The 27,828-nt window shown below is 39.2% G+C and overlaps 2 protein-coding genes across 2 annotated transcripts in view; one reads left to right on the top strand and one right to left on the bottom strand.

Moving 5' to 3' along the window:
- Positions 1 to 328: 328 nt before the first annotated feature.
- aven (apoptosis, caspase activation inhibitor) lies at positions 329 to 27,322 on the top strand. The gene is made up of 6 exons (XM_061705163.1): positions 329 to 581; positions 2,560 to 2,728; positions 21,829 to 21,899; positions 22,505 to 22,600; positions 23,005 to 23,299; positions 24,817 to 27,322. Exons 1-6 carry the CDS (start codon positions 387 to 389, stop codon positions 24,960 to 24,962), a joined length of 972 nt encoding a protein of 323 aa, XP_061561147.1. The 5' UTR covers positions 329 to 386; the 3' UTR covers positions 24,963 to 27,322.
- The window catches only part of ryr3 (ryanodine receptor 3), a 95,393-nt gene continuing 93,383 nt past the window's right edge, over positions 25,819 to 27,828 (bottom strand). Inside the window, exon 108 of the mRNA XM_061705160.1 lies at positions 25,819 to 27,577. Within this exon, the coding sequence (XP_061561144.1) occupies positions 27,482 to 27,577 (96 nt within the window). The 3' untranslated portion in view covers positions 25,819 to 27,481. The remainder of the gene's footprint in view (positions 27,578 to 27,828) is intronic.

Genomic DNA, 27,828 nt, shown 5'->3' with positions numbered 1-27,828 from the left:
TAGAAGGTCTTCTCTGTGGCTTCATGGAGAGTAAGATATGTCCTGTAAAATATAGGAAAACATCAAGACACAAAGATAAACCTAAACATTATGTAAAAACATATTAAAACCAAATTTTGCAGCTGATAAATCAATGTTTCTGTTTTTGTGTTAATGTGACTATCTAATTAAAAATGTATTCCTTGCCTGATTAAATTACGTTAACCTTAACACTCATTATTAAATATTTATGAATTATTTCGCTTTCGAAATGAATAAAACACAAACGGAGACCGGAACCAATGCCACATTGCATTGCGTGTTTGGCGGGACACTATTCAATATAACACCAACACAAAGGTTTTGGTACGACACGTAAAGCCGTCTGGTGGGAAAAGTGGACCGTCATGGAAGGTAGACCGACCAGAGTCAGGGGAGGAGGTTGGAAAAGAGGTGGCCGCGGTGGAAACGACGGTGGCAGGTTTGGTGGTGAACACAGAGGCAGAGGCAGAGGAGGCCACCACCGCGGCCGGGGCACAAAAGATCACCACCGCGGTCGTGGACGTGGCGGAAATGTACATGCAACGGAATTCCAACACCGGGTAAATGAGTTCGCACTACCAAACTTCCCTGAAAATCTACAGCACGTTTTTAATATCTCTTATTGAATTCCAGAAAGATATGTGAAAATCGATAATATGCAAAGCTTTAATAACACTTGAGAGGCATTATTAATGTGGTCTGGATTTGTGTAGACCTGCACTGCATCGCAGCGAGAACTTATATTTGCCCTCTCATTAAAATACAGTGGAGTTCTAGACCAATGCAAATGCATTGAAGAAGAAGAATCAGCTTTTATTGTCATGAACATGCATGCACACGAAATTTGTTCTCTGCATTTAACCCATCACAGTGAACACACGTTAGTGGAACACACTGGAGTCACTTGGTGACTGCTTGCATTATAATTAACACCACACTGGAATTTCATTGTGAACTATTTCATCCTTCCATTTTGTATTTGCACCCCTTATCCTGTCTGAGGTGACAGGGAACTGGAGCCTCTTTTAGCTGTCTTTGGTCAAAAAACACACGACGCTCTGGACTGGTCACCAGTCGACCACAGGCCACATATAGGGACAAACCACCATTCACACACACATTTATTGTCACTGAGTGGGAATTGAACTCATGTTGCCTGCGTGGAAGTCAGGCAAATGAATCGAATAGTGAAATATAACACAAACATGGATGGGGTTACCATAATTACCATTCAGAAATATTGGACTACACATTTCTTTTCTTGGTTCCAGCTAGAATGTGCAAGTGTATCCAAAATAGGTGTCCCGTGAGTGTACATTTGAAGTTTAAGGTGGTATGTTGCAACTTAAACCCTTTGCTGAGATGATGTTAATTGTAACAAACAAGCCTCTTTCAATGCTGTGCACCCCAGTGTATGATAAAAATCAGTCACATCGGTCTTCATTATGTGGTGTGGAGGTAATACAGGGTCAGGAGGAGGTCTTGTCAGCATTATGTGGTTTGGTTAAGGCTCAATAATCAAACACTTGATTTATGTAGACATTTGATCACTTAGCACTTGAACAGCATCCATGGGCCTTGTTTGCCTTGAAAATGACACTAGAGGGTTCTCCTGCGTTTCCTCAGGCAGCTTCTGTCAACTGAGTCCCCTGTTGTTGTAATGGCAGCGGTAGAAAAGAAACAATAGGGGCCCAGTGATTGCAATCAAAGAAATATCTATTGGGATATATGGGCTCCTTGATTGCAATCATAAAAATCCCACTTCGGGCATCTGTTACAGCCTGTGGTCTTATATTTCAGGAAAACATGAGCACAGCTTTGGTAAAAAGAAAACTCAACTGCTAGGTTTTAGCAGTTTACGCAGAAAGACAATTATTCTGGTGTTTATAATTTGTAATGTCCTGTAGTTTCCCATGTCATGATGATTGAAGAGAGCATTATAATCATTTCACAAAATGTTTCAAAATTCACTTCTTGATTGTCTTTCTTTTCAACTTCATGACATAGTTTACAATACATTTTGTACTTTGGTTAAGCAATCTCAGATATTATGTGTGTCAGGATTAGGGATGGACCGATTATTGGCCGGGCGCCGATATTCGGCATTTTGACACACATCAACATTGTCCTTTTAATTAAAAAAATTAAAAAAATCATGCGACCGATAAGAGATCGATTTAAAACAGGGTCAACTTCAGGGAACTATGTATATATGTGTTTATTTATTTATTTAACTTTTCACTTTATAAGACATGCTGCTGACCCTGGGAACTTAAAACAAAGATAAGTGAAAGATTAATATTTCAATTGTAGTGAAATGTTGGAAAACTTTATTCACTAATTTTCTGTAGAAAACTTCAGGGATTGATTAATTGGTTTAAGTTTTCATTTATAAGACATGCTGCTGAGCCAGGGAGCTCCCTTGCACGTTTAGAATTTTAAAAGAATGATGTCTGTGGACTAAGATAAAACTTGTTACTGTATATCCAGTGTAACATAAATCCCTTCTTTCTTATTTACACATTTTGTTTCTATCAGAGCGAAGTTGAAGAGGGTGACTTTGATGAAGAGGGCCACAGTACAGTTTTCTCCAGGAGGAAACTGCAGTCCAACTGGGACCGTTATGAAGATTCGGAGAGGCAGGAAACCCCTGACAAGATGCCCACTCTAAGAGGAACTGACTATCATGTCCTGCTGGGCTCTGCAGGTAAGATGTGGTCTGTACAAGGTTTGTTTGTGTCAGTTGTTCTTATATTTTATAGTCTATACCAAGGTCAATACTTCACCAAAATACATAATGCCGTTGAAACAGTGACTATAACATTGGATCAATATATTACTGGATTGTGTATTTTTACTTGCACAATAAAATAGGTACATTTATTTTTTTTGTATTATTTTCCTTGCAATGGATAAACAAATGGAAATTCCCCCTGCATCAAATATTCCGCTGAGTCTGACTGCACTTGTCTGAGGTTGTCTCAGTAATCCTAATTAGTGAAAAATTGTTGTCTTCAGGGACATTTTTAATTGCCTTGTATGGACAGTGCTGTCAGATGGCCGCAAAAAACATACTTACTTATCCTTTGTTTGTTCTTTTCTGTCTTAACAGTCAGTGTTTTTCTCTTCTGTATTTCTTCAGTAACATGTCCTCATAAAAGTAGTGTAAATGCAGTATGTATTCTCATCTCATTATAGCTACTCTGATTTGATCATTTGTGAGGAATGAGTCAAATAAGTTAGGTTGAAACCTTCTGCAGGATTTGCATTTATATCAGTTTTTTTTGACCAATTAGTCTTTTTTTTTTTTTTTTTTTTTTGCCTCGATTTACAGTGTGGAGTGAGATGACCTGAAATCTGAATCTGATTTTCAGCCAAAGTTGTCTCTCTCTGACTATTTGTGTCCACAGTTGTTTTCTTTGTCATGTCAGCACAGCTGTGACCTATACTTTTGTCGCTAAGCCAAAGTTAGATTCCGACTCAGTAAATTGGTAGTGGATTTCGTAAGGTTTTAACCAATGTATAGCGGATGAGACACATCATAATGAAACCCAACCAATTACCAATAAAGCACCAAGTATAGTAAGCAGTCAGACCCTGGATCTACTTTAGTGGTTTATAATATTGGTGGACCAGTCTGCTCATGTTGTGTTGGCACTAGCATCCAACATTATAACCTGCCAATTCTATTACTATTAAGCATATATATTAATTGGCTGCTTGTTGGTTCCATTTGGTATTGGACGATCAATTAAAGTTAACTGCTAAGCAAAATATCAATGAACATTGCACCCTCTGTCTTTACAACGATCGGCTCAGCAGAAACTTCTAACTAATTGGTATGGATTTACCACAGCGTCTTAAATATTCTATAAATGAAACTGATCAGATTTAATTACTATTGTGGCTTTACATTGGGCTCTGAAACATATTTTTTAAAATTTAAGAAAATGTAGTCCCTGACATCCATCATCAGTTCTGAGGATGCACGTTAACTTAGTCATGAGGCATTTCAACTTAATGGGTATGAGCTGTCTTTGTCCATTTTTAGACTCCCACTATTGTTATAGTTTAGAGAGTGTTACAATTATGCGTCAAACTCTGACTTTCTCTTGTAGCGCACACGGCAAAGGTGCTCTCGCAACTTGTGCGGCTTTGTATCTCATCTGTTTTGTTTTTTTTTGCCCACATTGTCAGATTAGTCATTCTGTACAACAAGAGGCCGATGCTCTCTAGAGGATACTTAATTGTACGTGGGAGGCGATGTTTTTCTAGCCAATTAAGGTAGCCCTGAAATCAGGAATCCAGCGTCAAAATGTCCTTTTGCAGCTTTGTGATAATACAGAACACAAATGACCCATCATGTTTTCAATCTGAGTTGTAAAAATGACGGCGCAATGTTTTTTTTTTTCCTTTTTTCTTTTTTCTTTTCACTGGGCCGAAATTCCAAGTCACAAGGTGACCATTCCCTGCAACTTTTTCACATGTGCAGATCTTATGTATTTCCGGCTACAAATGGCCCTGAGCACTGTTTTGCAACCTTTGCTATGTATCGTGCCGTGCTTTTGAGATACAAATTCCCAGGGCACTCAGGTTGAGAGCGCAGCTTTACCTACAGTGTTGTGGAGGCGTTGAGCATGAGTGAGATTAGAGAAATATTTTGTTTCAATCAAGTAGATGCTCTGTGTTATTTCCTTTACTACCGGGGCCATGTTTAATACTTACAAACGGACAAAAATCTTACAGGAGGTTGCTTGCTTTGACAAAAATAATTAAAACAGTTGCGTAACATCTTCAACCAATTTCGTTGTCTGCTCCTAGCACTAATGCCCAATGAGGGAAATTTAATCCCTGATCAGAAATCGAGTACAATTACAAACTTGAATGCTATTAAAATTGACTTTTGACAATGTTTTTTTTGGGGCGGGAATGTGTGTTATACATGAGAAATTACAGTAATAACAATTCCAGATCCACAAAAAAATGTAATGGGTTCTTCTGGTTATGCAAATAACAAAAATGAAATTTAAATATATACAGGTATAGACTTTTGCAAAGCAACTTCTTCATCTTCAGCTTTTTAATTTGTTTTCACCTTTTAAGAGTCCTTTCATGGTTGAACACTTTTAGTGATGGTTTGTTTATGATCCACTCTAGGCACCAAAGCGACAAAATAATAATAATAATAATAAATTCAGGTTTTCAACACTTCAGTCAGTATTAATCAGTCTAGTCTAGGCTGTCAGCTTTTTTCCTGCCCCGAGATAATCTTTTCGATGAGTACACACTTCAGTGAGTCGACAAATGTTGGCCTGCTACCAAGAGTCGCACAGAATTCATGCTAATTAGCATTTTATATGACACATTTAAATGTTTAAAAATGAAACCCACACCTCTTACTGTGACATTAGTCAAAGTTGGTATGATTTTCACGAGAAAAGCGTTTCAGAATCTAATTTAAGCTTTGGAATCACTTAATATGCTGTAGTCCTTACACCTGGTAGATCCAACCTAAACTGTTCAGGGATGTTATATAATCACAATTTATATAACCCTATATTGCAGCTTTTGGTAGGAAAGGTATTTAATGCCACAGTTCCTTCCTTTAATAGTTATGTATTTCAAGCGTCAGAAAATATTTTTTTAAATGTGTGAGTGGGGGAAAAAATGCTTGATACCAGCCTGAACTTTTTATTGAAAGGAACACCATCAAAAAAACTGTTGGCAGACTTGTATTTGTAAAAACAAACTAAAATGTTAAAAAGTTGTGCTTCTCATGAGAGAGAGAAAAATTTTATATGAACATGATTTTTATTGACTGCCTTTTGACTTGATTTTTTTTGTTCCCTCATGGATGACTGTTATGTCGCTCCGGCTGCTGACCCAACCACTCAATGTACTTTTATCATTGCACTGTGATTTACTCTGCTTTCATTCATTTCAAGATTCACAAAGGGATGGTGTAAACCATTTTTCATTGCTTCCTAAGGCCGAGTCTATTATCAAAGAAAGTAACCTTGGCGATATTGGTTCTTGAAATATTTCAAGACCTGTGTCTTTTGAAATGGATTTTGTGCAGAAATGTTACTATTGCCTGAAGAAGCAGTCGTGAACTGGAGGAGCATTCTGCTACGCTGCGATTGTTACAACACACTATTCTCTGTGACATCTGGAGGAGTTAATTGCGATCAAGTGTTTTTTTAACCCAGAGGCGTTTTTTTTTTTTTAACCTCGTCAGGTTTCTGTCCTATCATTGTTGGGGGTTGATTGTGTTGTTGCCATGGGGAATGCACACGTTGCCGTCTCGTTGTTCGAGATGTGACATGTCTATATATGGAGGGGGGGGGGATTAACTGGGATAGTTATTTACATTTTAATGCGTTCATATATCTATACACATTACCACGAGGATCAATCCTACTCCCCCGCAGCCGTAGTTTACTGAGGCCTCTAATGGACACCTATTAAGGCTCAATCATAATGAGACAAAGGGAATCACATTAGTGCATCGGTGATTTACCTAAATAGATATTTTTCCTAACTGATATGAATAGCAGCAATCAGACCTTAATTTGGATGTTCCAATGTTGTTATGGATACTTGATTGGATGGCAATTTAATGCCCAATCGGAACACACAGGAAAGAAAGCATTCCAGGCACTCAGTCACTCTTCCTGTTTTTGCTGATGAGAGTGAAGCCAGTGGAAGAAGGCGTGAGGCTAAAAACAAGAGCTTTGATCATAGACACTTGAGCTACCATCCTACGGAACAGTCTACACGTGGTCATCTTTAAATAGTTCTTACCAATGGTTCACTTAGGGGCAGAATTGCGTACTTTCTTTATATAAGAAAATGTCAATTTCACATTTTTGCCTTCAGTTTTTGACTATTGAAAAGAGATATTTAAAACAAGTCATCATATGAAGTGGATATGAAGTCCACACACACCTGCTTAAATGCCAGGTTTTTGTAGTAGAAAAAAAATTAGACCAAGATAAATAATTTAAGAAAAAAGAAATCTACCATTAATGTGACCAGTAACGTACTACTTAGTTGAAAAAAAAAAACATATTTCCCAGAGGGTAAGTAAAAATAAGCTGACATAATGTGGTTGCACAAGTGTGCACACCCTCTTATAACTGGGCTTGTGGCTGTGAGAGTTATCCTATCATGTTCAGATTCATGTTAAATTGGAGTCAGAAGTGCACACACCTCCCACCATTTAAAGCGCCTCCGATTAACCCCAAATAAATGTTCTAGTAGGCGTTTCTTCTGACATTTTTGTAGTCAGGGCACAGTATTACTAGTCAGCATAAATTACAAGGCGGACGTCTTACTGTATCTTGCAAAAAAAAAATATCCAAGCCTGCCTAGATTTTGCAAAATCACATGTAATTTCTCAAAATAATGTTGGAAAATGTGTCATGGTGCAATAATGTTGAAGTTTTTGGCCATCATTCCAAACGGTATGTTTGCTGCATCACAAAAATAACAGCATGCCTACAGTGAAGGATGGTGGTAGCTGCCTATAACTGCGTGGAGGGATTTATGAAGAGTTCCTCATTCAGTGTTTGCACAAAACCTTCAGGCTTCTGCTAGGAATTAAAAAAAAAAAAAAAAAGTTGGGAAAGGCCTACTTAAAACATCTGAACTTCATTTGTGGTTCATCAGAGGCACTTCAAATGGTGCCAGGTGTGCTTATTTTCACTTACCCTCTTGAAAATGTTTCTTTTTTTTCAATTGAGCTCGTCAGGTTACTGGTCACATTAATGTTGAAAAAAGATTTGGTATTATCTAGGTCTCTTTTTTTATATCACAAAAACCTGGGATTTGAACAAGGGTGTAGACGTTTTATACGTGCTTGTATGTACATTGAAGGAACTACAATAAATGGATTGCATTTTTCTAGAATGTTATGTTTTTTTTTTTTTTTTTTTTACTAAATAAATTGTAAAATACCCCATTTCCAAGACAACAGTAAAAAATAACGATAAATGCTAGTCTATTGAGACACATTTGCTTTTGTAATATTGCATTAAAGCATACCTTATGCCAGTGATTCCCAACCAGAGTGCCGTGGCACCCTACTGTGCAGTGAGAGATCATCAGGGGTGCTGTAGGAAATTATCCAATTTCATGTAATTTGTCTGAAAATAATATTGTATTAATCATAAATATGTCTGTCTATGCCAGAAACATACAGTGACAGGCATAACAATTAAATGCTCTTCCGTTGGATTATAAAAGGTACAAGATTTTTCTGATGGAAAATGGGTGCCTTTGTTTAGTAAAGGATAAGAACCACTGCCTTTTGCAGACTGAAACATTCTTTATTAATCAAACAAAACTATGATAACAGAGACACAATCACTATATATATTAAAATCTGAAAGCCAGAGATTTTTTTTCTAACAGTTGTTAGAAAATGCAATATTTAGCCGCGTATTGCATAATCCTGCCTGTATTCAAACATATTTGCACCCTTACTGTTTTTCTTATAATTCAAGTGTGGAAGTACTGGGATGTGAGGCATGTGGTCTCCCGCCCACATATTTTTTAATGATGCTTAAAATGTAATCATCTCAGTCCTCATACCTCCCACTCCAAAATAGACATGCATGACACTGCTACACACATTCTTTAAAGACAGCCAAGGTTAATTGTCAGGTCTGTAATTTGTCTAGAAAGCATAAAGTTACCATTTGTAAATCGACTGTACAATATGTACAATAGGACTTTGAACTATTAATAAATATTACCACTCTGACAGCTGCACTTTATAAATCTTTGTTTAATGCTATAACACCAGGTGCTCATTCAACAATTAATATTTTAGAGTGCTTCAATTCAAAATCAAATTTTACTGGCCAGTTTGACATGTGGGAAGTGTTCATGTGTTTAATTTCCTGTCATAATATCCACTTCAAACAGAATACATACTCACCCCTTGTGGCTTTGTCGGCAAAACACAATCCTCCAGCATTAAATGGGCGCTTTGGCAGTTCTTTGATATTGTCAAATTTTTTTTCTTCACTCGTTCTGTCAGGCAGAGTTTCTGAGTCCCAATGGCTTTTTGCCTTTCCCAGTGTAGCGCTTTGATTCCCTCTCTGAGTATTCGCTTCACACCTTCACTCGCCGGCTCTTCGGTCCCCTCCCCTGCTCCCTCTCGCTGACTTTGTCCATCCCTGCTCGTCTCTCCACCGAGGTGAAAAACGCACTTGTCAAATACCGGTTGGTCATCCCGGCGTCGCACATCCTCATCAGTTGCTAAGAAGCTTCAATATTGTGCCATAACGTGCTGAACAGTCCAGTTTATTTCTGGGACAAGATGCAACAGCTGTTTTCTGCAGTCGGTACTGTTCAACCCCTTTTCCCTATACAACGGTGATTTAACTGTCCTAGGCAGTGTGAAACAAATCAGATCAAGAAAGAATATATATATAGTCTTCTTTCTTATGAGAAGATGAAGAAAGCTTAGAAAATAGTTTTTCACTCACCCTGCAAAGTTTTATAAACTCCATTGTTGGTCCTCAATGCTGTGTGATAGTCTCACATGCAAGGATATTTTAAATACTCCTGTCCTCACCCAAACTGCTGATTCTCCATTATTAGAACCAAAGCCCACATGTCTGATAGCCTCATCCTGTACCAGGGTACTGAGCAACATGGAAGACGGTGGAGGAAAAGGTGAGGTGGTGGTGGGTAGAATGAGTACAGTGGAGCAGATGTGGGAGGAGTATGAGGAGGAGTCGATGTTGGTGTCGCCACCAAAGGACAACGATTTGCTTAAGCATCTGTTGTGCATATTGTTGTACACAATGTGTTCATCAGGGGAAATTTGAATAGTTTAACGTGCTATTATGGGACTAATAATCATTAAATGCTGGGAAAATGACTGACTTTCGTGATTGACAGTTTTAAATTGCAAGGCATTACCAACTCCCTCCACCAATATAGTCAAATGTAATTTTCAGGAAGAGCATCCGGCCCTTTAACCAGTGTGTGTGGCTATTCAAAGGCATCTACACTGTTTCATCGATATGAAACTTAGCATTATGTTTGGTTAAAGCTCATGGGTGCCAAGCTTGTTGCTGCATTCCTCATGCAACTACTACACTTATATAAGGGAAATGGGTGCAATTAGACACATTTTCGTCTGTGCACCATGTCAACAACAGCCATGAAACATCCATCCATCCATTTTTCTACACGGTTTATCATCACTAGGGTTGCAGGTATGCTGCAGCCAATCCCAGCTATTTGAACACGGGTCCTCAGAACTGTGAGGTCACCGTGCCGCCCCATGAAACATATCATTCAATATTTTACCAACAATATCGCAATACCGCAACTATGAGATAATACTTTTAAAGGAGACTTATACATTTTTTTTACAATCTAAAACAGTTCTGAAGTCTCTTAATAAAACAAAAGAATAACAGGAAGACCAACTTCAGTCCTTCACGTCCTTTCAATTCCGATTCTTTATTCGTTTTTATAGTAAAGAATAACTTATATAGGACCTTAACCCAAGAGAGCATGCATTTTACCTCCTGAAGAAACAAACAGGAACTTAAAGAGGCTGCAGTAAAGGCCTGGAAAAGCATTTCAAATGAAGACTGCAACAGTCTGGTGAAGTCAATGGGTCGCAGGCTTGATGCTGTTATTGTAAGTAAGGGTTATGCAACCAAATAATAAATGTTATTCAATGTTATTAAGTGTCTATTTAAATGTTATTCACTTAATTTAATGTCTGTTCCAATACTTTTGCTCACTTGAAACGTAGGTGCATTCAAACAGAAGTTGCTCTGTCCTGAGCTGTTTAACACATCTAGATGTAAATACCATGAAATAAAAGCTGGAATTCTGAACTTTTGTCTTATATTCATCTTTTGATCTGAAATCCAAATGTCTTCAGTATACAACAAAAACAAAGGAATTGACCTTGCTGTTCCAATACTTTATACTTTATAAGTATAAACTTTATACTCAAACTAATCATCCTGATGCTGCTTTTTTTTTCTTTTTTTCTCCCCTTCCTTTTTAAATCACATCATCACAGTAAGATACTCCCTGCTGTCTGGTTAATTGCTCCTCATGCTGGGATGAAAAATTCACGCCCAGAATTAGTAACCGTGTTAATAGCAGTCTCATCTTTTAATATGGATCCTTGTTGACTGCTCTCAACTGACTGCTTTAAGAGTTGGTGTCATCGTGTGACTTTGGGTTGGTTGCAAGCAGTGACTGTGGTAACCACCTAACCGGAACCAAAGTCTAAGACTACTGTATAGTAGTCTTTGAATTGTAAATTAGTAGTCTTTGAATTGTAAATTATATCATTTTATTAAACACTATGACCAAGCTACTAGTGCAGCTGGAGAGAAGGCAGTCCTGATTGAATCGGGGAAAATCTATGGTTTTGTTTTCCACAGGTAGCAGGGGACTGTAAAAAACACACAATATGCTTTTTATTTCCCCCCCCCCCCACCCCTTTGCTGTCTGACATGAAATCAGACTAAACTTTTCCTGTTTTAGGTAATCTAGGATGACTACAATTTTTTCTATATGCTAAATGCCAGAATAGTGAAATGATTTTTTAGACAAATATATATAATAGACAATACAGTCTTTCTCAAAAATATTGGCACCCCAGGGGTGCCAATATTTTTCAGCACGACTGTATGGACACATAATCTGTGGGTTTTGTTCATTAACATCTGCGATATTATACAGGCATCTTCAAAAACTATTGTTTGTAGGCCAAATGAATTGCCTTTTGGAGGTTTTATCATACTTGAAAACTAGGCTTGCCCCTGAAGGTAATTTGACTTTTTGAAATTTAGTGCACTTTAATCTTAACAGGCGAACTGGAAAGTTTCAAGAACCCATGCCATAAATACACAGGAAGTTGGACAGGGCTCTTTCAAAAATTAACTCATCCTAGCAGCAAATGTTGGCTTCTGCTGTTACGTATCAAATTCTCGTTACAGGATACTATGCCGGCCACCAAATAAACAGTGTATCAAATCAGCACAGCACAGTATAGGGGGGAGAAAAGCACGGCACGCGATACACCCAAAGACAACAATGGATGACATCAAGCTTTCTTCTTTTTGTTTATTTAAGAAGATGCAGCAAGTGTGCTTTTTCCCATTAAATGTTCACAGGGAAGTGAGGATTCTCTGATGTACATGTACAGTATTATACAGAGTTAAAAAGTTAGTGAGGGAGACTATACATTATAGCTGCACCTGTTTTCAGTCTGTCTTGAACCTTTTATTTACGATGTGTTGTGATGTAGTGTAATGTATTATGTATGTAACTATGCAACACAAATCATTGGTGAGAAAAATTCCATTAAGAGGAAAGTAAAGCTTTGTTGATGCTCAGCGCATGTACATTCTGCGCGGAATCAGGCCAACACGACTTTTGCAGCATGTTAGGTTCTCCCAGACCGTAGGGGGCACTGTGGAGCATCTATGGCCTATGCACCATAGTAGAAGTAGAAAACACTGTTGTTTCCCGCCCACTGATAGGAGCTCTTGTTTGTCCGCAATGTTTTTCCGTTGTGAGACGGTCCGCATAGCTAAAATTTTTTGGGAGATGCTGGGCGTGGAAAACATGGCTCTTGCGGACGCCGCACGAAGGGGTGTGGCTGCTGAAATGATGTAATTTCGCTGCGCGGAGCTGTGCGGACCTCTTGGATGCGTCAAGCGTAAACCAAGCTTAAGGGGTGATTCGTTCATTTTCTCTTTTAGAATTGCTACGAGCACTTGTACTGGCTTTTGTCTGGATTGAGCCCTTCAGCTTCGGTGTTTTAGGATGTTAATGAAGAAGTTTTCAATGAGTAACTATTTAGTTGTTGTCGACAGATTATCGATAATGGTGTCAGAGCTGTATTTGCACAATTTTTAATTCCCAAATGTCATGTTGATTATTTCAAATCGATACGTTTTTGAAAGAAAATCAAAATGAGTTAATCAATAGCAGGATTCTTTTACCTCAACGATATTTTTTTTTTGCGATTCGGATCTACCACATTGATGCTACCTATTATGTGATGAAGAACAGTAGTCACGGCAATAAAGACCTTGAGTTGTCACATTTTTTTTTTTTTCTTCTCCTCCTGATGCATTTTTTCCCCATTTAATGTTACGATAGGCTGTGACTTTTGATACTTCTTGGAGAAGGCCTAATATTTCAAGTTTGACATTGACACTCGTGCACACAGGAACTGTGGCAATTTGTCGGACCAAGATAAATAATGGCCATTTAAAAGTTCCGCCAGAAATGCAAAAAATGTTGACTGTTGGCTTTTGTTGGTCAAAACATCTCAACAAGAGACTCCGGATAAAGATATTTTATTATTCACTGTGGTTTATCAGTCTTCAGCCCACAGTGTAAATGTTATAATATTGAGCTAGAAGACTCTGTGAGACAAATATCAAATGCTCAACTTTATACAACAATCGCGATGATGAAATAAATAGGGGTCAATCATAATAAATTGCCACCTTTTATGTAGTTCTGTTCTACTAAATACTCTATAACATCTATTCATCATTAGTACTGAGGAGGTTATGTTTTTCTAACTGTTGTTTGGTTGGTTAGCTGGATTAGAGGTCATGAATAATCCATTAATTTTAATTACTAAATTGGTATAAATAAAGGTTTGCAATTTGTTGTACGACTCATATGGTTTGACCTTCGCTCAGCTTTGCCAATGTTGTTTCTAAGTGTTGTAATAAGTTCCAATCACCATAATTATACCCCAAAAAACGTAAAATATGAGGGACGAGTACGTGTTTGATTTGCTCTCAAATTATATTGGATTATTGAACAAGCTTAATGTTGTACCAATGTGAAATTGGACCTTGAGCATTTGGCCAAAAAACTTTAAGTATACACATTCCCCTGAGAAGATCATCTTGTGCTCACAGATAACTCTGGTTTCATGTGCATGCATCTTTTTTTCATGTGCTAAAAATCAATATGTGGTGATCAAATGAAATTGTGGTTGGCGATCACAAGCGGTGGAGATGCCAGTAAAATGTGGCCTCCCGATGGGCTTATTGACTAATTGCTGAGTTATAAAAAACATATCTGCTAATTTGACAGCCTCTGAATCTTGTCCAATTTGTATCTTCAACACACACACTATCAGTTTTTTTAGTGTGTGTATGTATGTTATTCGTTTTTCAATTAGTTTTTAAAGGTTTGTGAGGAACACAACTGTTGAAGTAAAGAAATATAGTACGATTCTCATAATTTTTCAAGTAGAAAATTGTTTTAATTCAGTATTAGTTTACTATTTATATTTGTCTCCATTTTTTTATTAGGGCACTGACTATTAGAAATAATTCAAAATGTTTGTTATTTGGATTGCGTGGTGATTATTTTGATTGGTGAAATACAGTTGTTGAATTAATAAAAAAATTAACATGTAAGAATGGATACCAAATACATCCATCCATCCATCCATTTTCTGAGCCGCTTCTCCTCACTAGGGTCGCGGGCGTGCTGGAGCCTATCCCAGTTGTCATCGGGCAGGAGGCGGGGTACACCCTGAACTGGTTGCCAGCCAATCGCAGGGCACAGACAAACAAACAACCATTCACACTCACAGTCATGCCTAGGGGCAATTTAGAGTCTTCAATTAATGCATGTTTTTGGGATGTGGGAGGAAACCGGAGTGCCCGGAGAAAACCCACGCAGGCACGGGGAGAACATGCAAACTCCACACAGGCGGGGACAGGGATTGAACCCCGCACCTCAGAACTGTGAGGCTGACGCTCTAACCAGTCGGCCACCGTGCCGCCGATACCAAATACAGTAATACAAAAATACAGTAAATAGGCGAATAAGTTGGAACATTTATTTTCATTTACAGTATTGCTAATTTGACAGCCTCTGCATCTTGTCCAATTATATAATTCTAATATAATGTAATATGTAGTGAGGATAAGCGGTACATAAAATGGATGGCTGGATAATATAATATATAATAGAATAATAATTGTAATAATTCGTTCATTAATTATAATATGTATAATTAATCATTATTCCTTAATAATTAATAATTGTCGCCTCAAATGTAGACATACATTTGAGGCGACAATTATTAATTGTCGCCTCAAGGGGCCTCCATGGGGCCTCCATGTTGGGGTTTACAGAAAACCCCCACACGCTAACCAATACTTACTTTTTGATCACACCAACCACTGGAACACAAACTGGGCATTAGCAGAACCATACAATACAGAGCTGATAATGTTCAACTTCCAACCAGCCCACAGGCCAAATAAAAAGAGCATAGACACCAGAGGAAGGCCCTCAAAACCTGTGGTTACTCCAAAATTTGTGAAAATGTGCACCTTACTATCCAGAAAGAACAAGAGCAAGGTGGATGAGAAAGAAAGGCGTGACAGATGCAACAATATAGGCATTCTGTGTGTGTCAGGTCTGTCTGATAAAGTCGGTAGGATTTTGAACCAGGCGGCACGGTGGACGACTGGTTAGAGCATCTGCCTCACAGTTCTGAGGACTGGGTTTCAAATCCCGGCCCTGGCTGTGTGGAGTTTGCATGTTCTCCCCGTGCCTGTGTGGTTTCCTCCCACATCCCAAAAACATGCATGGTAGGTTAATTGAAGACTCTGAATTGCCCGTAGGTGTGAATGTGTATGCGAATGGTTGTTTGTTTATGTGTGCCCTGCGATTGGCTGGCAACCAGTTCAGGGTGGACCCCGCCTCCTGCCCGAAGATAGCTGGGATAGGCTCCAGCGCTCCCGCGACCCTTGTGAGGATTTTGAACCAACGTAACATTCCGGTACACTTCAAACCTGGTAACATCCTCAGAAAAAGGCTGCCACACCCAAAGAGCGGAGACCCCATACCCAGAAAAGCAATCTGGTGTATGCGGTCAAGTGCAGTGAGGAGTACACAGATGTATACATTGGGGGAAGTAAGCAACCACTGAGCAGTCGCATGGCACAACACAGACGCGCAAACTCATCAGGTCAAGACTCCGCTGTCTACCGGCATCTCCAAAAGAAACAAGACTCTTCTGAGGACAAAGGTGTGCAATTTCTGGTCAGAGAAGACCTGTTTTGAAAGAGGACTATAAGAGGCCATCTACGTGAAGGTGGAAAGACCATTTCAACAGAGGAGGTGGCTTACGACACCATCTATCTCCCACATTCAATACCATCCTTTCGTCCATTCCAGAGAGACTCAATAATTCTGCCTCCAACGAATAAACAAAAACTGAATGGAATATCAGCGAGGTAGTTTCCACCCAACGGCTATGGTTGGCGGACAGTGGGCTCTCTGCAAGGCATCTCAACGACTCTCGTTTTGCATTCCAAAAGAATGACACCATTCGTGGGTTGGGGTATGCCTCCAACTGTTGACTAGTTGAGTTTCCACACAAAAAATGCAGGCTTGTGCTGTCGTACTTAGCTTTGTGCATGAACTGATGGAGCATGGTCGGATGAGAGGCGAAACCTCTTCTAAGACAACCCAGAAAAGTCAAGTTGCGATCAATTCAATGCCGTGAGAATGAAATGACATGGATGAATAAGAATATTCACAGCACAAATATAGAGCCTGTTTGATTATTCCATTTATATTAGGTTTGTAGAATAATAGCTAATAATAATATAACTTAATAAATGATATAATGTTGGATTTCAGAATCTTGGTCTTTTTTGGAGTATCGTTTCATGGAGATCGTTTTCATGATTAAGCAATGTCAGTAGTAAGTGATCCTTTACATTCCAGTGATTGTTTTGTGTGTGTGTGTGTGTGGGATTTTATTCAGCTGATTCATTTACTTCTCTTTTGTGTTGCAAAAAAAAAAAAAAAAAAAAAAAATTCAAAGAGTGAATTGGTCGCGCCTGCAAATATTTTGGGCCTGGTGGGGGAAAAAATGTCTAAGCCTTCTGGTGCTTTGTTGCTTTTTCAAGGCAAAGTACCAAGTTTTTATTTAACTGCCAGTGGGTGCATTGTTCTTACCCTATCTCCTTTTAGTGTGAGAAGAAACACTGACAATCTGTTGTCTCTTTCCTTTTAGAAACTGTAGTAGTTTAATGAGGAAATACGTTTTGCTTGGAGACATCCTACAGAAACAATTTTTTGGACTTCAAATTCTCACAACATTCAGTTAGGTTCGAAGGAATCCTCCAAGTTCTTTCATCGTATCTCTTAACAGTCTGCACACTAATAAAACACATGCCTAATGAGAATAAAACCTCGAGTGAATTGAGCTTCCTCTGATATGACTTTGACATAAACACAATCACCATTAAAAGTAAAAAGTAAATAGCTTCAACTCTCTTTATTTCCCCGCCTGGTTTACTCAGGACTTTAATTGCAATTAGCACAAGCAGTTATTTATCGATGTGGACAGGGTTTTCTGCTCCATGTCTTGTTGGTCTAATTGGTTTAGTTAAAAAGGCGTGACAGGGAGTCTGCTGGAGGTACTGTGGCATCAAGTTTGTAGCATGTAGAGTTGGATGAGGGATTATACATGATAATAAATGTAAAATAGGAAATAAGCTGCCGCTTATCCCAGCAAAAATAGGCACAAACTTGTTTGTGCAGATGTGGAAGCTCATCTACTAACCGGGCGCAACCAGCATTGCGTCTGCCAAACATGCAAAATAGAAATGCAATTTATCAGTTATTTTCAGTAATATGTTGCCTTTTCAATTAACACTTCCAGTCACTTCAAACTTAATTTTGCACGTGTGGTGCTCTCCCGTATTGTCCATGTTGAAAACCGTGAGATGGGGGGCATGGGGGGACCCCCTCATTTTAATAGGGTGGTCCCCACCACTTTTACATCAGTTGCCAATTGTAATCTTAGTAGGTCACCGCCAACATTGTACACAACCTGAACATGCAAATTATTTAGCGCCTCCTATTTGGGATCTTTGTGAATAAGGCCCACGGTCTTGAATGACAAAGACGTAATACGGGCCGATGTATTGACTAAATCTGTCATTAATCTTTGCCAAAATACTGTTAGAAAGATTTATAGAAATTGGGGATGAGATTATGAATTTAAAAAATAATTTCAAGCCCTATTTCTTCTCGCCACTCAATCTCTGCACACCTCCCTGAGCCATTGTCTTTTTGGAAGTTGGACAGAAGATTCGTGTTGCCATGGCTATGTCAGTGCCTACTGACTACCTGTGTTGATATTTCCATGGAAAGAGGTTCATGGTGTCATAGGGCTTCTATAGTGTAGGAGGGAGGTTGTTCACCAGTCACCAACCAAAGGAGACTGAACAGGAATAGGATGAGAGTTAGGGGCTGAAGCGATATTAAGCAGAGGAGTAGAAGAGTAAACCCTGGCGTTTGGAGTTTCATCCTGCCACAGATTTCCCATTTGCCCTGTTACACAAACCAGTTTCAATTTGTTTCATAAGATTTGAAAAAGCAAGAGAAATGAGTCTCTATACCGCAGAGACAATTTGTATGCTGGAACCTAGCCTGTCTCCATTAACAGAGAAATGGGGATAATGAGATTTCAGTGACAACTTTATACACGTTGCATTCACTTCATGGATTGTCTGAGAAATGAGAAGGTGAGTTTTGATGCCTCGTTCTCAGATTGCATTTGAGGGTTAGATCGCACTGATATTTCAGACTAAACATTGAGTGGCTCTGCAATCAATTTTTTCGAGCCAGTTTATCCTATTGCTCATTGTGCAGGCTCCAATTTGTAGTAATGTTAAACTATTTTGGGTAGAAATTAGGGACCGGTGAATATTAGGAGATGCGTACAGAATTACGTTGCTTGTGTGGGAACAACTGCAGCAAAATGGAGTAAAGTTGGGACATCTCTATAGCTGTGTTACTTCAACTGATTTTACATTTCCTGAGTCGTCTCTATACTGTGTTCATGTTGACATGGTCCTCTTTTTAATATATATAAAAAAAAAACTGTGTGTAGATTTAAAGTAGACATCCATCCATCCATTTTCCAAGCCGCTTCTCCTCACAAGGGTTGCAGGAGTGCTTGGAGCCTATCCCAGCTAGCTTCGGGCAGGAGGCGGGGTACACCCTGAACTGGTTGCCAGCCAACCACAGGGCACAGATAAAGAAACAACCATTCGCACACACATTCACACCTAGGGGCAATTTAGAGTCTTCAATTAACCTACCATGCATGTTTTTGGGATGTGGGAGGAAACCGGAGTACCCGGAGAAAACCCACGCAGGCACGGAGAGAACATGCAAACTGAAGTACACCCGAGTTCTGAAGTACACCCGAGTTCCCAAAAAGCAAAGTAAAAGCATCAATTAGATGTCACTTGTGGAGGTGCGAACCAATGACCGAACTGCTGCTATATAATGGGCTGACTGACCCTGGGCCGCATCTGGCCCACCAGCTGCCTATTTGTGGCCCTCAAACTGTTATAGCCCTTTCCAAGAACAGAGTAGAAGTATGGCCGTAAGTCACACAGCGCGCAGTCGACCAGCCCATTCTTTGTGTGAGGCTGGCGGTGCACGAGGTGTGCGTGTCTCCATGGCAACGATACACAGACAGCCTTCAGAAAAGTCATCTATTGCTAGGGAAAATATGTTCATCTTTATAATTTAGGAGCCTTGAGCATTTATTAAGTTTGTCTATATTTGTTATTTGCGTGGTCCAGTTCACGTGGCTTGTGCATGGGCAGTGATGTCTAGGTGGCTGGAAGCAAAGGGTGTGACTCAGTCAGTTGTGTGTGTGTGTACCAAATTCTAAGTTTCGTTTGGATGTGTGCGTCAATGTCAAAGTGAGTAGTGACACACAAGTATAGTATAAGTGCCTCGTTAGCATTATCCATTGTGTCCGTGTTTCACGCAATGTTCATTAGTGAACATTACCATGTAGCTATCGCTAAGTTAGCTACTTCCGCAGGTAGGTGGTGTGCATTGTCTTTCAGAATAAAATCAGAACATAGGAAGTGCTGTAAATTAATTGTTGCTAATGTAACGGTCTTCATGGTAGATATTATTTGTAAATGTACCCATTTGATTGTTTTTATTTATCCTGTTTTGTTCACTTAGAATAACTAAATACAAAGTAGTATCTCTTTTTGACCCCCAAATATGCACTTTCCCTTTCGTATTTTCAGTACATTTAAGAGACAAATTCTACCTGCAACAATTGATTGATAATTACCCTCAACCTTTGTTTACAAGTCTCTGTCTTGTACACCAGCAGCTGTTAAATGGTTTCATCCTGCTGTCACATAAAGCTGACATTCTTCAGCCTTTGTAACCTTGAAAATGGTTCTTTTCACACGTCATTTTTCTCTCTGCCAGAGACCAAAAGCCCTCCCGCAGCCTCTCCTTTTGACCCCCATCACTCCCTGTAAAGCAAAGTAGTGCAGGACAACTGCAGATGGTCCCAAGTACCACACCTGAAAGCAGCATGTCTGCAATATTCAGCACACCCGGCAGACTGCGACCAACTACCGCTCTTCTGTCAAATCTCCAACTGAGCCTCCATCTGTGTTTGTCAGACTGACCCGTGTCCACCGTTTTTGACTACGTCCTGACGGCACACCTGCTGACTGTTCAGCATTAGTGTGGCCTTGTTTTGGACCAAGAGGACACCATTAGTCTTTGGCTTAGTCTTGTTTTTTTGTTGCCCTTGTTCAAAGTAAACCGCCTGTACCTTCTTCTCTGTTGAGACCTAGCCGTCCTTCTACCTACTCTGTTAATTCTCGCTTCTTGCGCATGCACTCATTCTTTGGAAATAATCCCAATTCTAGTTCTGAATGAGGTTGTTTTCAGCATAAGCAGTGCAGAGTGTGCTTTTTCATGATGAACACAGGAGTTTATTGGTCAGTTAATCACTCATCATTCCCTGCAGGCTGTGGACTTTCTGGAACAGGGGTTGTGTCTAGATGTACTTAATAGTTGGTGAGTCAGTTCATGTCTCAAGGGGCAACAACAAAAATGGGATTCGATTTTATTGTGTGAAATATGAGGTGTGGGCTTACACTTTAATGTGCTAGTGTTTCAAGGAATATGTTTTTCTTATTCTTTCATTTGTTTTTATGGCCCCGAAAATAGATAGAATCCATTAAGCATTGGCACTTCTATTTCAATCAAAGAAAGGTGGGGAACATATTTGGTGGCGATGGGCTATTACCTTTTGTATGCCCAAACTCTTATTGATCCTGAAATACAGCCGAACCCTCAAGGTTGAACACAATTTGTTCTGGACAATGAAAGATTTTACCCTGCATCTTTCAATGCAGTTGGTTCAATAATGACTTTGTCTGCAATATTCCCAGCCACCTGTTTATTGGACATCAAATTACATACTCCTGCTTGGATGTGGAGATCAGCGCAATTATAATGAGAGCTTTGAAGAGCCCTTCAGACCCGACGGCCAGCGCGTGTTCTCATTTCACAGTCCTTGTGGGTGATGCGTTCCAGCATGTCCATTCTCACACTATTCGCCATTTGTGCTAAAAAGATGTTAACAAGTTAGGTCTGTCAGATGAATGTGCTTCCGCAGCTTTCCGACTTGTTGACAACACAACCTCTGTGCTTATGTGCTTCCGAGAGCCCTCAGTGGGTTTGTTTTGGAAGCAAAATGGCGTCATGTTGGTTCTGAATCTTGACTGTTTACACAAGGCCCTTGATTGCTTTGCAAAGGTTGACCCACAGATGTTATCTTTGCTTTGTATGTAAATGAACAAAGAAACCAAAGATCTGTTATAATGCAGACTTTAGGTGAATAATGTTACTCTGTAAATTGCTGAAGTGTCAAATAAAATGCTCTTTCACCGTCATCCTCAGGGGATTGCTTCACTCAATTCCGCTTTTCTGAAGAAAAAGACTGGGAGAAGGACACATTTTCATCCAGTCAGGTAAATCTATACTCTGCTTGCTTTGAGGGTCATTGATTCGTCTAGGTGACCTAAAATACAGTGCACATTTTGGAACAGCATTATTTATTGATTAAATATCAGCATCCGTGCTCAAGGCATAATGATTGGCAGTAGTTTCATGCAGATAATTATTGTATCCCACTGAAATACATTGGTTGTATTTTAGTTGTCAAAGGGCTAAAAGGGCTAATGAAAATCACCTAATCAACCAATTTCCCCAGACAGAACTGCATAAGGCTTGGTGATGAAGTGCATGAGAAAATCCAGATGCGCAGTGGAATACAATGTGGCTGTCTACCACCATGCATTTTTGGTTTATTAGTTCAGATACACAATGATGAGTTTATTAATGCAGTAAATGATACTTAAAATAAAAATTTTCTTTATAACATAATTATTTTTTCTGTAGCAAAGCCAAATTTGGATTTATGCTTGTAAAACAAGGAGTGTGTGGTTTCTAGTGGGGTAAAACTACAATGTAAAGACAGTTTGTTTAGCCACATTATAGAGGGACTTCTTCATTGAATGTATTAGCACAATGAAGTCAAGCTGTACCGTACTGACTTTTTGGGGTTTTGCTCTAGATGTCTACCATGTTTGTGGACCTCCCAGCATTGGCCCAGAGGCTTGAACAAGTGCCTCTTCATCAGAGACTCAACCTGGAAGCTGAGCTAGTTCAGGTAGCATCTTAGACAGCACACAAGAGCAGTCAACATTATTTCTTTCCTCCTGAGAATAATATACATTGTGCAGGATTAACGACATTGGAGAATGGAGACTCACCCTGAGATAAAACGTTTTATGAGAAGACAACAAAAAAATCAATAGGAATAAATCATTTGGACAAGGATTAGTTGAACTCCGTCTTCAAAACACATTGAGGATTTTAAAGGTTAAACCATTCAAGAATACTTCTACTGCTGGAACACTTCTACACTGAAATGTTTCCATTAATGGCAACACAAATGAGGATTTTAATTGGAGTAAAAAAATCTGTGTGGTGTAGAGGCTTGACAACCATGTAAACCAGGAAAGAGTTCTGTGTGAAAATATGGAGGCCATGTCTTCTTGTTTTATATTTCAGGTTTCAACACCAGTCAACCTGCCCACAATGACTCTGGCCCCCCAACAGGAGAAGCCCAAGCTCTCTTCATTCACACCTCCATCCCTAGCTTCGAAAGACCCTAGCACCGCTCTTAATACCACCAAGACTTTAAGCCTAGCTGCCAGCGCTGACTTTCAGGCTCCCTCGAGTGCTGTTATGCCCTCGGCGGACGACGTGGATGAAGAGCTGGACCAGCTGCTCACCTTAGCGAAACCGTTGTGTCCTGTCTCAGGAGGCCAGCCTGTCAACGTTGAGAGCACTGCTGTGCTGAAAGGTTAGCACTCTATATGATTATGTGTTCAGTCCTTTATGCAGATGTGCATTTGATAGCATTTCTTTGTACATTAAGAGAAAATTATTAGTTAATTAACAAATGTTATTAATTGATGGCAGAATCTCCTAATGTTCCGCACTCCTGTTATAATTTCTATGTGAATGGAGCTGAGTAATGATATCCGAAGCTATAGGGGAGGTCTACATGGATGTAGCGCAACTTCCCATAGCAGATGTCATGCTGTTTTTCTTTAGACCAGGGATGTCCAAAATTTTCCCACTGAGGGCCCCATACAGAAAAACAGAAAAGGGGCTACTTCAACTTGTGTTTATGAAACATGCTAAAAGCAATTCAATATGCTGAAGGTCAACGTAGAAAGGTGTTGGAGTCTTAATTCAGTTTCTAAGCTATCTTTGCCATGCCTTCATACAATCCTTCCAGGATTGTATGAAGGCATGTCTTCCAAACAGATGACTCCCCTTGAGCTTCAGAAAGAGGGGGGGGGGAATCACACAGAACCAGGACGGGTGAGTAGGGAAACTGCTCCAACAATGTTCTTCTCGACCAGGAACAGTCGGATGCGCATGGCATTTTGAGCAGCCATGAGTTGTCGTGCCACAACTCTCGCCTCTTGTCACGCATTGAACGATGCAAACGATGACGAATCTCTTTTTTTCGACACGCTGGTTGATCGTCTCGCAGTGGAAGATGCCCCTCATATTGAAGAATGTTATCAACATGACTTTGATTTTGGACTTTAGCTGTCTTTCCTTCTTCAATCTTGATAATGTCGGATTCTTCTACTAAAGGCTCTCTGCTGTTTGGTCGCCGGTTCTTACTCGAACATCACTGATGATGACTCGCCCTAGCACAAGACGTGTATATAAAACGGGAAAAAAGTTTGATGGTTGCAGAAAACTAAGGCCATAGTTGCAGTATGCTCCAGGGTGTTTACACTGAAGGGAAAAACGCGTGTGCAGTTTGGGTTTGAAATATATCTTTTGTGACGCCAGTTCTGGAATTCTTCTGACACACCTTGTATTTGTCTATTCTGTATCTAAATTTAAAACTTGCATGATATCTGGTAACATTCGATTTGAGAAAACAAAAAAAAAAAAAAGTGACATCTTGTAACTGTTTGTTACATTTTATTATTTTTAATTGTTTAAAAAAAGTAGAGCGATATGCTAAACATTTGAACTTTTCCTCGTAACTTTTTTGATGCGGGCAGCGTTTAATTTGGTCAGAATATGCGACCAGCCAACACAAAATGAATAAAAAAACATGTGGCGAGCCACAAATGGCTCCTTGGCTGAACTTTGGACACCACTACTTTAGACAGCAAACAAACTGACACTCAATCAACAGCACCTCAGCTGGTTGCAGTGTAGTAGTTCACTCAAATTTCTGTAAATGCTACTCAACCAATTACTCTGTGTTCTTAGCTAGTTGTTTAGCTTAGCTTCTTGTGCCTAAGGAAAACAAAGATTTCACTGAGGTCTTCTTTCAATTTGCAGAGTTAGACACAGTGACTGAGGTGCTAATTGAAGAGAAGATGGAGGAGACCAAAGATGCCCAAATTGCACCTCCCGTGTCCGCTTCTGTCAAGCAGGAAATGACTGAAGAGGACCTGGAGGACTGGTTGGACAGCATGATCTCCTGACTGTCACAGAGAGGTGGATCGTAGCAAAGACAGGAGCTACAAGCAAAAACCTGGACTGAAATTTGCCATGCCGATATGTAGGCTGCAATGCCCAAACATCCGAATGTTGCATCCATCTAGAGCTAACATTGAGTGCATTTAAAATCTATAAATACTGTGCGCGCACGCACACGCACACACACACACACACACACTTATGTAAGCAACAAAAATGGTCATTAATTTAAAAGGCTACAAATGTGTAGGCCTCTGTACGCCAAGGAACCATATTTGGTTAGTTGAGCACCCAGCCAATCAAAAAAGAGAAGTAGTGGGAATAATACAAATGTAAATCGTTAATTAAATATAAAGATAATAGAATTATTGTAACTACAATGATGATTAAACATTTTGAATCATTAATTAAAGGGGACAGAAGAAAATTGGAAGCCGTATTATGTTACAGCCAAAAGACCTGCAGTGTTATCATGTGCAGGATCTGCCCATTCATTGACAAGTGTAATTTGGCGACTTGGTGGTTGTGCTTCCTCCATGGGTGAAAATATAAATTGTGCTGTCACTGCTTCCTTATGGGGGCTTGCTTTTGTATACATGAAATGGGGCCGCTTGCGAACAAGTAGCCAATCACCTCGTCGCAGTGCCCCAGCTTTGCCCTGGTTGTCATGGTAACGAACAGTTTTAAATTGTCACCTTTAAGTAAGTGTTTGCAATGAGTGTCCCGTCAGGGGCCTTTTTTTTTTTTTTTTTTAAACATTTGACTGATAAGATAATGCATGTCTGTATTATATCAGAGATTTGAGAACATGTAGGTCACTATCAAAGGGATTAGCTGCTTAAGTGACGAGTCATGTTTTTTTGCTTCAGTTTACTTTATTCATTCCCGTCTCTCATTTGAACAAATGCAAAACTACTACATGTGTGTGTATAATGTATATTTCCATAAAACAGCAGCTGATGTGGCATCAATGTGTTTTTCTTTTGTTCTCTGTTTGGCTCTTCTGTTGTGGAAACAAGTGCAGACAGGCAGCATAAGAAAAAACTGAACGACATTTTACACGTCTAGATTTTATATAACAAATGTTTTTTTTTTCTTTCACATAAAAGCCACAAAATTAGCATAAGCATGAGCACTGTCTGTGTCAAGAGGGACAAAAATGTCTTGTTTTTTTGTGTGTGCATAGTTTCTTAAAAGGCACCTTGGCATTTAAAGTTTATCATAAAGTGACGAGTCATGTTTAAACAGATTTTTAAAAGGCAGATATGAGGTTTAATTTCTGTATCAGCGGCGATCAAAAATAAGTACTGTAATTTCTCGTGTATAATGCACATTTCCCCCCCAAAAAATTGTCAAGTCAATAGGGAATGAATATACATAGGGAATGAACAACAACCATCATTCATTTCTTTATGGTTCTGTTTTATTTAATGATAATGCTTTTCTGAAATGCTAGACCGTTTAATTTGAATCCCATTAAAATAAAATTAAATGTTTCGCCTGGTCTATCTTTTCTTTAAAGAATTGTACCCATCTTACAAATTCTGCCTGGGTAATCAAACATTTGAGCACAACTGTGTTTTCGCATTTACTAAATAAAAGTAGGGCTTTGAATTTCAAAATAAGAGCAAGTGAATAATTTAAAAAATGTTTACATGTTCAAATAAAGTGCTTAAATTAAGAATAATTATTTACCTGTATTTTGTTAGGTTATTTTTTTTTTTTAAACATGTTTTGATCATATGGGTAGATGCAAAATCATGCATTGTAAAAATGCACTATATGTTAAATATATTGTAGAAGTTATCATTTATTTGCTTAGCTTGCATTAGTATTATGGACGATTTTGATAAAGGAAGATGTCTCGTCTTCAAGAAGATGACTCAACAGGAATCATCAGAGAGAAGGACGTGGCCGGGACGTGTTGGTCCCATGTTTTCACCTTGAAACCCTACCCTTAGTGTGTTGTGTCTTGTAGCTTAGTACGTTATGTCTTGTAAACTTAGAAACCTCCCTATTTTCAAATAAATGCAGGCGCGACGGGAGAGTTTGTTTAGAGCGTGATGAGAGGCTGTAATCTGAACAATCTCCCATACGCCCTCCTCATGAGAAAAAGAAACCAGCGTCTTCATTCCTTTTGTGTCTATTTTTTATAATGTTGGGTAAGATAAATCCAACAGATGGGTAGAAGGGTTTTCCCAGAATTGTGAGGTCAACTTTGGTGGTGCATATTATACATGGGTGTGCATTATACACAAGAAATTACGGTATCTGATGTCAAGCTTCGTATGTGTTAAACATTGTGGGTTGAGCAGGTGAAAAGATGAAAAAATGTTGCATAAAAGAGGCGTCATCCCATTTTGGTACCAACTTGGATGCCTCCCATCAAACCAAATTCAGTCTCATTTAAAAAAAAATAAAAATAATAATAAAAATATTTTGCTACATTTATCAGCAAATTTTCATCTTAACTCGAATGAAGTCATGTCATATCTAAGAAAGTCACCAGACACGTTGGCTGTCTTTAGCCCAACTGATCCTCGTATTGCTTCCGGAAACAGTCGCCGGTCGGGAAGAAGTCCCAGCATCTCTCCTGGTACATCTTCCACACATACGACTCCTGGAGGGGAAAAGACAGTGGTCGTTTGTAGTAAAGCTTTAAAGTTTGCTTTCACACCTCTGCAGGAGGTCAGTTGTTAAAAATATAGTGGAACCCCTCAAGTTGAAAACATCTGAAGTCGTACATTTAGGAATTTGACCAATATTTTTGAGAAAAACGTCAAAAGTTGCGCAAAACCTGGCACTATGAAACCACTGGCATGTGTGACATTTAAAGTAATAGTCTCATCTCATATGTTGACTTTTTATTCA

The sequence above is a fragment of the Phycodurus eques genome, chromosome 18 (assembly GCF_024500275.1).
Source record: "Phycodurus eques isolate BA_2022a chromosome 18, UOR_Pequ_1.1, whole genome shotgun sequence".
In the NCBI taxonomy this organism is placed as follows: Eukaryota; Metazoa; Chordata; class Actinopteri; order Syngnathiformes; family Syngnathidae; genus Phycodurus; species Phycodurus eques.
Note: the sequence above shows the minus strand (reverse complement) of the source record. Positions and strands in the feature narration are given on the sequence as shown.

Bases quoted from the DNA above. Each gene is read 5' to 3' on its own strand.
- aven (XM_061705163.1), top strand. From the start codon at position 387: ATGGAAGGTAGACCGACCAGAGTCAGGGGAGGAGGTTGGAAAAGAGGT. The intron at 21,900-22,504 runs GTAAATCTATAC...GTTTTGCTCTAG, and splicing joins ACACATTTTCATCCAGTCAG to ATGTCTACCATGTTTGTGGA. The intron at 22,601-23,004 runs GTAGCATCTTAG...TTTATATTTCAG, and splicing joins TGGAAGCTGAGCTAGTTCAG to GTTTCAACACCAGTCAACCT.